Genomic DNA, 12,190 nt, shown 5'->3' with positions numbered 1-12,190 from the left:
GAGTGACTATATGGGGGTGGGGTCAAATATAAGCCGATACAATGTTTATATGAAAAGGCGAACAGATATTGCTTAATTGAATCAGAAAATGTTTCTAAGCCGATAATTGGTATATGTTATATATTAATGGGTATAATATCATTATTTTTTGTTCGTTACGAACATCAGCAGAGTTTAGCGTATAACAATCCCTACTTGTTATATTAAGCTATGTCGCAACTTACTGGGCAAAACATTCTACATTTCACTACTTACACCTTGACATTTTTACTCATTATTTTAACATGGCGATGTCATTGGAGTCAACCGCTTAAAAATAAGTGGTTAAATAAGTCATTACAAATAAAAAGTTTAAAAGTGGTTTGTTTTGATTAAAAAAACAAAAAGTCGACCGTCAATACCAAACATACCTTATTGATAGAGAAAATCTCTGTCCTCTAGCTTCTCCCTATCAGACCTTATCGTGCCTTCAACAAACAGCATGGCTAATTTATCGTAAAATACAATAATTAGAATATGCCTTTGTGGACTTACCACCAATATTTCACTGAGTTACAAAAGGAATGACATAATCAATATAAACCATTCCTTTTTTAGAAGGTGGCTAATAATAATACTCAATTATTTGACCTAATGGTTTAGTAATATTTTACATGCAACTTAATTCCCAGAAGTTTTGTCAGTCACAAAATACTTACTAAACAAATATGTTGTTGAAGAAAAATCAATTTTAACTAAATACCATACTAAACATTAGTGCCACAATGACGGTTAATGCAACAGCAACATCAACTTCAATTCTTATTGGATTTTTGGAAATATTAACACATGAAAATGAATTCAGTTACAAGTTGATGGAACTTACCAATTGGATTAAGGAAGATCGTTATTATCAAACTATTCTCTATATGAGACATGATGACAAACAGGGAAATGATTATGAAGAACTCTACAATACGGATAAAATATTAAAATATATAATGGATGAAAGTAATACACCTATTATCAATCTTAAGGGGAATACTTCATATTATTTGTGGTCTAGATATAATCGGCGTTTTATGGCTATAGTACATTTGAATGGCAATGAAAATGAGGACCAAGAACTATTAAAGACTTTATGGAGAACACTGAAACGTAATTTACTCACCAGATTTATATTGTTGCTAAAAAGGTCAAGAGATTGGAAATACATTAAAAATATTTTAAATTTTTGTTATGAAAACAAAGTTGTCAATGTTATGGTTATTAATATATCTCTGCAAAAAGGCAATGTGCTTTATACCATGGAAATCTTTCCGGAATTCAAAGTAAGGTACGAAAAACTAAAGGAAAGAAATACAACTGTTCTATTTATTGATCAAGTAAAAAATATGCATGGTGCTGCCATTACTTTGATTATGAATAAAGCCAGCTCAAGATGTTATTTACTAAGAATAGAAAATGGAAAATTTATATTGGGTGGTTTTGTGGGACACTTCTTTAGCGAATTTGCACGCAAGCACAATGCAACTTTAACATTTCCTAATTATCATACTTTGGATAATGAAATGTTTCTCAGTTTAATGGACGATTTAGTGGAAAATGGTACGTATGATGCCTCTACAGAACTTTCAATAAACTTGTATAACACTGATTTGGTCTACACAAAGACTTACGACTATATGGATTGGTGCCTGATGGTGCCATTAGAAGAATCTGTGCCGTCTTATAGTTTTTATGTAATGGTATTTGACACGGCCAGCATGGTTATGATTTTAATAGCTTTCATAGCATTTTCCATAGTATTGGCTGTTACCTATATTGTTAAACAAGAACGTGTTATTTGCAATGAACTTCTATTTAATATATACGTACTCAATGGACTTTTGGGTCAGTCATTTAAAGGTGAACGCTCTTTCTCCAGCGTACGCAGTTTACTTTTTATGCTAATTTGCTTATCAGGCTTGGTGTTCAATACCACATATGTCACCTACTTACAAACCTTCAATGCCAGACCACCTAAGAAACATGTTATAAATTCTCTGGAAGATATTAAAAAATCGGGCATGCTTATCGCTCTATATAAAGAAGAATATGCTTTACTTAAAGCTTATGATGTAGGTATTGAACTTACTAACCATTTAAAAGTTATACCATCCTATACGGAATATCATGCTTTACGTGATAGTTTTGATGGCCGTTTCATATATCCAGTCCCTTCAGCTCAATGGACCTTGTATGAGCAACAACAGAAATTTTTCTCCAAACCGCGTTATCGTTTAACAGATATTTGTATTATCAAAATGATTGGCATGCAACTACCTTTACAACCCAATTCACCCTACGAGGAGGCCATGAATACTGTCATTGGTCAAGTCAATCAAGCGGGAATTGTTGCCTATTGGAAATCATTGGCATTTTTGGAATTTGTTCAATTGAAGAGAATCAGTTTGGAGGATAAGAGTAGCATATCAACATTTGAACCCATGAAATTGGAAGATATGAAACTGTTAATGTTCCTTTTTATTGTTATAGTAATATTACTGTGCATTTGTTTTGCCATAGAAGTTTACTGGCCCTATCGTGGCAGATTTTTAAAAAAGTTTATTCGTTTAATAAAAAGATTGTGTTAATGCAATACCTATTAATAAATAATACTTAATTGATTTCAAAAGGAATGAACAAAAATGTGTTTTTTTTAACTATACTTAAGTATTTCATTGTTTTCAATATTTTTATTTAATCTCAATTAAAATTCCAGACACAAATGTGATGAAACCTTTTCAGCATTATTCCTGATATTTATAGTAAAATACTAAAAACTAACCTTCGACATTATTACAAAAACTGTGAGATAGATTACAAAATAAGCAAAATCGGACCGTAAATATTAGACAACCACTGAAAATTTCCTCGAAAAAGACAATATCTCTACATACAGGCGGAAGAAAACGACAACATACAGATTGTGTTTGCGTGTGTGTGTGTGTTGTGCTTGCTTAATATTCTCTACACTACCATAATGGGAGGGTTTTATACGTTTTTGCTGATGTTTATAACATACAAAAATATCCTGTTTTACACCAACCTTAAAGCATGTCGGTCGACTCATAAATGAAATTTGGACACTGCATGTTGAAATAGAACCATTATTTCGCCTAGCCCCCATACAACCAGACTTTCCGATTTGGACTATCTCTTCAAAAAACGGCAGGACAAAGTTGTATATAAGCATAAAGGATAGTGCCGATCTTTGTAATGATCGGTCCTGTATGCTGAATTATATTATTCGAAATTAATATAGACATCAGAGTGCTTTTCGGAATAGGGCATTTAATGTTAGCTGGGTCCAATTATGAACCGAGCTCTACTGAATTAAAATTTGTAAGAGAAATTTATGTTCTTAAAAAACTTGTTTATGATAATTTGCGCCACTAGACTAGTATTGTTAATCCAGCTATAAGATAATATCACTTTCTGAAGTTGACCTTTTATGGGGGTAGGGTCGACAATGGACCGATACCCACAAAATTTGGTAGTGAGATTTTGATTCCTATAAAAAGTGATTGTTTTGAATTTCATGTATTTTTAGCCAACTGTGAGTCATAACGTTATTTTCGAAAAGGCACCCAGCGTCAATTATGAAACGGTCGCTGTAAAATTTGATAAAGAGATTATGGTACACAAAAATAATTTAAGCGAAATTTTATCACGATTGCTTCATAATTAACTTATTTATGACTCTTTAAGCTATATTCCTGGGGGCCACTTGTATGGGGGCTAGGAGAAATCGTTGACCGATATTGCTCATTTTCTATGCAAAATTTCAAACCTCTAGCTCCTCCCGTGAGACCTCTATCGTGATTTCAACAGACATGGCTAGATCGTCTTATAATTTAATAAAATATTTTGATGTGTTAAAACGGAATGACAAAACCAATATTCCCCCTCTTTTTTACCATTCAACACAGCACACTTCTCATTCATTCGAAGCACTCATAGAGAACAACATCCGACACTTTTACTCTAGGTATACGGGTGGGTAAGGTCCGCATACCCCCACATACATCCCGCAACATATACACTTAACAGCAACTCATTACCAACACTTAATCCCACAGTCACACCTCAGTGGGGTATCTGTTGTCTCGGCAGTAGCACCGAACTTATCCGGATTATGGACTTTACCGTAGATAAGTCTTTTAACCAATATTCTCTTCCCGCGATTTTGGGTTAAACTCACTGTCACCACGTGCACTCAGAAATGACTCCTGCAATAACCGGGACAAGACTAATTGCAAAAATCTGATGTGTTATAAACAGAAAGACAATATCAATAAAAGACATGTCTCTTATACATTTGCTCTGACCAATTACGGACTGATCCGAAAAATATTTCTCAGGATGGTTCATATCTACTTTAAACACATTTATTACGAGATTTATACCGATATCTTCATTCAGTTATGAAATATATCCATTTACGTGGTTATTGTAAGTGGACCATTATGTGGTAGCTATGACCAATTAATGACCGATCCGAAAAAAACTTGGTAGAGTCATATATGTATACACAGAATATTGTATATCGAATATTATTCCAATATCTTTATTTATTAATTAGTTATGTACATTTAAGTGATTTTCGGAAGTGAACCGTATACGGGAGCTATGACCATTTATGGGCCGCTACAGATTTACGTTGGTACTAAGATTTCTGTTCATATTATAAACATATGTGCAAAATTTCGCAGTGATCCCGATATTTTTGACGAAGTTATTAATGATAAACCCATTTTCGAGAATATGGACCTTTGTTGGGGGCTTTGGGAAATTTTGGACCAATTGTTTTGAGTTTGAACATAATTTATTTTCGCTAATTTTCAATAGCAAACTGTTCAGGCCAACAATGAATGTTTTTGGAGAACTTGCTTGATTTCCTTTGCTTAGTTTTAACGTGAGCATGTTTTACAGACAGACGGACAGACAGACGGACAGACATACGGACAGACATACGGACATAGCTAAATCGACACAGAATTTGCTAAGTACCCGGAATATATATACTTTGTTGGGTCTCAGATGAATATTTCTTGGTGTTACACATGTAATGACAATGTTATATATAACCTCTATCACCACTGATGGTGGTGGCGGGTATAACAAGTATTCTATTAATAGAGCTATTTATTTATATGTAAATGTTTAAATGTTTAGTAATATTTTACATGCAATTTAATTCCCAGAAGTTTTGTCAATATCAAAAATACCAAAACCAAAACTAAATTGGTTTTCAACAAAAATCAATTAGAGCAAAATGCCGCAATAGACTTTAGTGCCACGATGACGGTTAATGCAACAGCAACATCAACTTCAATTCTAATTGGATTTTTGGAAATATTAACACATGAAAATGAATTCAGTTACAAGTTGACGGAACTGGCCAATTGGATTAAGGAAGATCGTTATTATCAATCAATTCTCTATATGAGACACGATGACAAGCAGGGAAAAGATTACGAAGAAGCCTACAATACGGATAAAATATTGAAATATCTAATGTGTGAAAGTAATACACCCATTATGAATCTAAAGGGTAATACTTCATATTATTTATGGTATAGATATAATCGACGTTTCATGGCTATAGTACATTTGAATGGTAAGGAAAAAGAGGACCAGGAACTATTGATGACTTTATGGAGAACACTGAAACGTAATTTACTCACCAGATTTATATTATTGCTAAAGAAGACAAAAGATGGGAAATACATTAAAAATATTTTAGAGTTTTGTTATGAAAACAAAGTTATCAATGTTATGGTTATTAACATATCCCTACAAAAGGGCAATACGCTTTACACTATGGAAGCTTTTCCCGAATTCAAAATGAAATTGGAAAAACTAAAGGAAAAGAATACAACTGTTCTATTTATTGATCAAATAAAAAATATGCAAGGTGCTGCCATAACTTTGATTATGCATAATGTCAGCACAAGTTGTTATGTTTTGAGAGAGGAAAATGAAACATATATTTTGGGTGGTTTTGTGGGACATTTCCTAAGTGAATTTGCACGCAAGCATAATGCCACTCTAACATTTCCCGAAAATCATGAATTGGATCAGGAAATGTTTATCAGTTTAATGGATGAATTAGTGGAAAATGGTACATATGATGCCTCAACCGAACTTTCTATAAATTTTTATGACACTAATTTGGTTTATACAAAGACCTATGATTATTTGGACTGGTGTTTAATGGTACCTCTGGAGAAATCGGTACCGGCTTATAGGTTTTATATAATGGTGTTTGACACTCCCAGCATGGTTATGATTGTAGTGGCTTTTATAACATTTTCCATAGTCTTAGCTGTTACGTATTTTGTTAATCGTGAAGAGATTGTTTTTCAAGAACTTCTATTTAATATAAATGTACTCAATGGTCTTTTGGGTCAATCATTTAAGGGTGAACGCTATTTCTCCGGGGTACGCAGTTTACTTTTTATGTTAATCTGCTTATCCGGCTTGGTGTTCAATACCACATATGTCACCTATTTGCAAACCTTCAATGCCAGACCTCCCAAGAAACATGTTATAAATTCTTTGGATGATATTAAAAAACTGGACATGCGTATTGCTTTGTTTGTGGAAGAATATGATCTTTTAAGAGCTTTCGATCCAGCAAATGAATTTACAACCCTTTTAAAAATTATTCCCTCCTATAAAGAGTATTATGCTTTACGCAGTAGTTTTGATCCACGTTATGTCTATCCAGTGCCCTCAGCTCAATGGACCATATTCGAGCAACAGCAGAAATTCTTTTCCAAACCTCGTTATCGTATGACTGATATTTGCATTTTGAAAATGTTTGGCATGCAATTGCCCTTACAGCCCAATTCACCTTACGAGGAGGCCATGAATACTCTCATCGGTCAAGTTAATCAGGCTGGACTGGTAGCCTATTGGAAATCATTGGCATTTTTGGAATTTGTTCAATTAGACAGAATCAGTTTAGAGGATAAGAGCAGCATATCAACATTTGAACCAATGAAGTTGGAAGATATGAAATTATTAATGTTTCTTTTTGTTGTTATAGTAATCTTACTATGTATTTGTTTTGCTTTTGAAGTCTATTGGCCACATCGTGGAGTATATATAAAAAAGTTTGTTCGTTTAATGAGACGATTATATAAACGCAATATTAAGAAATAAATAAAGATAACTGGTGATTAAAAAGTTGTGTTATTACTTAACGGATGCGTTGTTTTACTTCCGATTTGAGTGTGAATTACTCATTTCTTGGGTGTAGTGTTAAATTTTCAATTTCATGTTAATCAGATCCTTTTAATCCTGCTATTAAAGCCTAAGTGATGTGTTCTTTGAAATGAAATTTTCCCATTTTGTTATGCGTTTTTCAATAAGTTATGAATCAAAGTGTGAAATTTTTTTAAAATTCCAAACTTCAATAAAGAGATGATTTCCTTTCAATAGTTTTCGCAAATCATCATAGTGTCAATTATTTAAAATTTTCAAAAATATCCCAACAAACCTCAACACTCACATAACCACATCTGCAACATCTACATCGTTTTAGATTAAGAAATAAATAAAAATTTGGAAAAAAAAAACTACATCAAACATTTATCACCTGTTCCAACTTGAAGACACTCATAAAACAGCACATGAATAAATGTTTATGTATTTAAAATCCATCACTTTCATGACACAATCATTCAACAGGTTTCCTTTATTCACTATCAAGAATTTGCATCTAATAAAATATGCACAGAAAAAAAAAATGTTTCATTTTGACACACAAAAAAAATCAACGAAGCACCAGAAATACATTAATGAAAACATTAACACAAATTTATACAGTTTTCATTCAAATAGGCAGACAGATGTAGGAACAACAAAAAAATCATCATCATCTTAACAAATAAATCGTTATAGAAATCATAAATCATGAAAACGACGTTAACACATCAACGTCAGTGCAGAAATACAAATAGAAACCGCTAAAAGAAAGATACAAATCAAAAAAAAAAAATCTTTATAGAATTGATTTCAGATACATGTACTTGCATTACAGTAAAGTTAGTTTTTGGAAAAATTTATTACAAGAAATACTGAAACCAAAGAATCAATATAGATGACACTGAATGGGGAAGTATACCGTTAATTTAATAAATCGTCTAACGTCTTTGGTTCCACATAATAGTTGTTATTTGTCTTCCATTGAAATTTATGTATTATGCGAAAAATAATTATCTTAATTTTTTTCTAAAATTTGTAATTAAAACTACTTCCCTTTAGGCTATAAACACATTTTACGTGATAGTGATTCTCAATCAATATTTTATATCAACAATTTAAATTCCTTTACGTTATAGATTTTTCCACTTGTTGAAAATACGATCGATATTACTTAAACGAAAGAAGACTATAAATGTGGTTAACGTGAACACCTGCCTTCACGCTGGTTTTTTTTCAACCACTGAGAGGACTTGGGACGATCCACCACACGCCCTTGAATCATTCAATTAAGAAATCGGTAGAAATACTTTGTACATAGCTGTGTCCATGGATAAGCACTTTGCTTAAGTACTCGAGCTATCTAATCTCTTGCCATAGCAGTCCCGTTGCGGAATCACCGGCAGCATGAGATCAATCCCAATGCATAACCCGACAAGGAAAAAGCAATCACTGTTCTAAAGTCCATAGAAGGGGCAACCCTCCAACATCAGGTGAAATCAATCTTCCGGTTTCTGAAGACGGAAAATGAACACCCATTTGGGTGGGAGCTACTGCTCCTACTCAACCGCTCCAAAACCATCCATTATACTTAAGTATGCAGGAAAACTTCAAATTAACTCCATCCATCTTCACAACACTTTCATCGCTTCCGACACAACCGTCTACGCCAACTAACCATCTCTTCGATCGAATACATTGTATCCAACAGTCAACATATAATTTTAATTATCAATATCTGCATTATCAGCTCATTCTTAACATTTTAGTCCACAGTCTTCCCAGTGGTTTGTACCTTTTTTTAGAACGATAACAGAAACTTATCTTGAAAAGTTATTACTTCACCGCGAATCAAATCAAACTAACTGTCCCTTCACGCAAATTTGGGTATAAACCACAGCCACTACGTGGATCCTGAACCAACTGACCAGCAAGGACAAAGTCCCTTGGCAACTGGCCACCCGTTGTACCAGATTATCTGGTGCTATAATTCGACCCCATGTCAAATCATTCCAAGGATAGGCCGAGGACACATTTGATCATCACCAGTTTATAATCCCAGCAGACTAAAGATATTGGTAGCACCTGTTTTCCTCAGGATATTGCAATAACATCAAGATGGAGATTTCACGAAGGTAACATACCCCCGGGGGCACTCAACGAAAGAAGGTAGAATGCAGAATTTTTCACGTCCAATTTTGTATAGTTATGTCCGTAATCCTGTGTGTATCCACTGTCGACCTGCTCTCGGTGGTTCTAACCACTGTTTCATGTTTTCCAAGGTGCCGTAAGAGATTCTCTTGCCCAAAATTTCCGGCTCTTATTGCTTCGAATGGGTTTGCGGTCGTCGAGTTAACTAACTCGAGCTTCCTTTCCCTCTTTCGTTGCCGACTATTCCCGAATGGCCTGTTGATGAAAAACTTACCTCTGTGAGTGTATTCAGTTTAAGATATCTTACAATCCAATACGGTCTTAGATTCGAACTTATCACCTGATATTGCCCTAATTACCATCTAGCTGTATGTGAATATGTTTACCCCTGTAAGCGCCTTATATATTCTAAACCAATTTACCCATTCTGTTATTGCTCGGATTTCTGCCTGGAAGCTAGTGTTGTAAACTGGGTCTTCAATACAGAACAACAGGCCGGTTTCACCCCCCCCCCAGTTTAGAGCCAACCGAGTAGAAACGGATTCGTACGGGTATTTGCTCAAATGTACCCTTGACCATGACATTCTATATGGTATCAGTTTCAAAGTTCCCTACATATTCTGTTAGTGGTACGCAATCGGGCACGTCCGATGTTTATGTATAGCGTTCCAATGTTTCTAGTACTTATTGATAACGTCTCTTATATCCTTCTTTGGTCAGTGCGACTAAAGTTAAGAATCCTTCGGCTATAAGCGCCGTTTTATATCATATACATACATATATTTCAATGGGTGGATTATCTAGCAACGTTTCCAGATCCTTGGTTGACGTTGTGCTCATGGTACACTTTTACGCTGAACGCCCTATAGTGGTTTGATATTAATTAAGAACTTAACTCTGTCAGTCATCGGAATCTTCTTGACCAGGAAACAATGTTCAATAAAATTAGCAGATTTCAATCTTCGTCGGGTTAACATTCAGGCCTCTGGATTGTGCCCAGTCACTTTTAGTTTGAGGCACTTATTCTAGATAGAATATCATAACCAGGGTAGAACGTTAGAGCAATCGAGTTTAGAAACTAGAACAGTTTATCATTAACAGGATTTTGTGGAAATTAGATTCTAATCTCTTTTTTAGGCAGACCCGGAATATACATACGTAGTTGCGTCTCAGATAAATATTTCTTGACAAATTTATACATACACTAGCTATACCCAGTATGCTTTGCTACCCTAAAATCAATTTAAATAAAAAATCTTCTTAATAATTTTGAAGATTCTAACTGTAATGTTTCCCATAGATGCATTTTTTCCGAACGTTAATTAAGATTTTAATGTAATCGATGACAAATTAAAAAAAAAAAAACTAATATTTTCCCAGATATATGAAATTTAGTATTTAATTCATATAGGGGGTGCCAAGACCCCATTGAAAGTGCGCCCGTTATTCTCTAAATGTTCACATTAATGTCAAAGTTCTTCATGTAGAAGATTCTAGCTCTAATAGTTTCTCAGATATACGAATTTTTCTATTTAATTCATATGGGAACTCACAGCCCCCAGATGAATGTCCGCCCTTTTTTTCTCCAAAATGTTCATATGTATAATAAAGTTCTTCTTGCAATATTTGAAGAATCTTGTTTTATTGGTTTCCCAGATAAGCGAAATTTTGTATTTAATTCATATGTGAGGTGCCAAGCTCCCCATTGAAAGTCCGCCCGTTATTCTCTGAATGTTCACATGAATGTCAAAGTTCTTCAATTAAAATTTGAAGATTCTAGCTCTAATAGTTTCTCAGATATAATAATTTTCCTATTTAATTTATATGGGGGCTCCAAGCCCCCATGACGAAAGTCCGCTCTTTTTTCTCCAAAATGTTCAGATGAATATTTAAGTTCTTAGTGCAAAATTTGAATAATTTAGTTTTATTAGTTTCCCAGATAAACCAATTTGTGTATTTTATTAATATGGGAGGTGCTGCTCCCCTCATGGGTAGTCCGCCAATTTATTTCTCAAAATGTTTACATGGATGTTAAAGATACTCGTGCAAATTTTTGATATTCTAACTATAATAGTTTCCAAGATAAACGAATTTTTGTATTTAATTTATATGGGAGGTGCCACGCCCCCTAATGCTAATCCGCCCACTTTTTGTCTTAAATAATTATATTGATACTTAAGTTGCTCCGACAAAATTTGAAGACTCTAACTATTATATTATCTCAGATATACTAATTTAATATTTTCTTAATATGGGCGTGGCACGTCGCCCACATGAAATTTCAACATAAAAAGTAGCCTATAGTTCCTTCCAGACATACATGAAGAAACTGTGAAAATTTCAGGAAAATCGGTCCAGCCGTTTAGCAGTCTATAAAGCACAAACAAACAAACAAACATACATACAAACACACTTTCATTTTTATATATATAGATACATACCCTCTAACAACGCTGATAGTGGTGCAGGGTATACAAAACATCCGAATCTGTCCCCATGTGAAATGCTAGATAATTTCGGATCAATTACATCTATCTCAGTTATCTTACTCAAACTTTAAGAATCTCTGATACAAGATGATTGTTAGAAACAAAAATTCAGCAAGTTTCACTGCAAAAAAAAAAGACGGAAATATTGAATTCATTTAAAATGGAAATGAGATGAATTGCGTTTTTCTTCTGTGTGTTTTGTTGTCTTTTAACTGCTTGACGTTATTAAACAAAACATCAATTTATAAATGTAGTTACTTGTATTTACTACACCTGACACTTAAAAAACGGCTATAAAATATACTTAAACTTAA

The 12,190-nt window shown here is 33.8% G+C and overlaps 2 protein-coding genes across 2 annotated transcripts; both read left to right on the top strand.

Annotated features, from left to right (window-relative positions):
• Positions 1 to 764: 764 nt before the first annotated feature.
• On the top strand, positions 765 to 2,615 carry LOC119612479. Its single transcript, XM_037968291.1, has one exon. It carries the CDS (start codon positions 765 to 767, stop codon positions 2,613 to 2,615), a length of 1,851 nt encoding a protein of 616 aa, XP_037824219.1.
• A 2,710-nt stretch (positions 2,616 to 5,325) lies between these two features.
• Positions 5,326 to 7,077, top strand: LOC119612480 (the record flags this gene model as incomplete). The annotated part of the gene is made up of 1 exon (XM_037968292.1): positions 5,326 to 7,077. A coding segment is annotated over exon 1 (1,752 nt), but the record flags the coding sequence as incomplete, so codon positions are not given.
• Positions 7,078 to 12,190: the final 5,113 nt, after the last annotated feature.

This window comes from Lucilia sericata, unplaced genomic scaffold, assembly GCF_015586225.1.
Source record: "Lucilia sericata isolate MDLA Ls3-8-SP2 unplaced genomic scaffold, ASM1558622v1 Contig001707F_arrow, whole genome shotgun sequence".
NCBI lineage: Eukaryota > Metazoa > Arthropoda > Insecta > Diptera > Calliphoridae > Lucilia > Lucilia sericata.
Note: the sequence above shows the minus strand (reverse complement) of the source record. Positions and strands in the feature narration are given on the sequence as shown.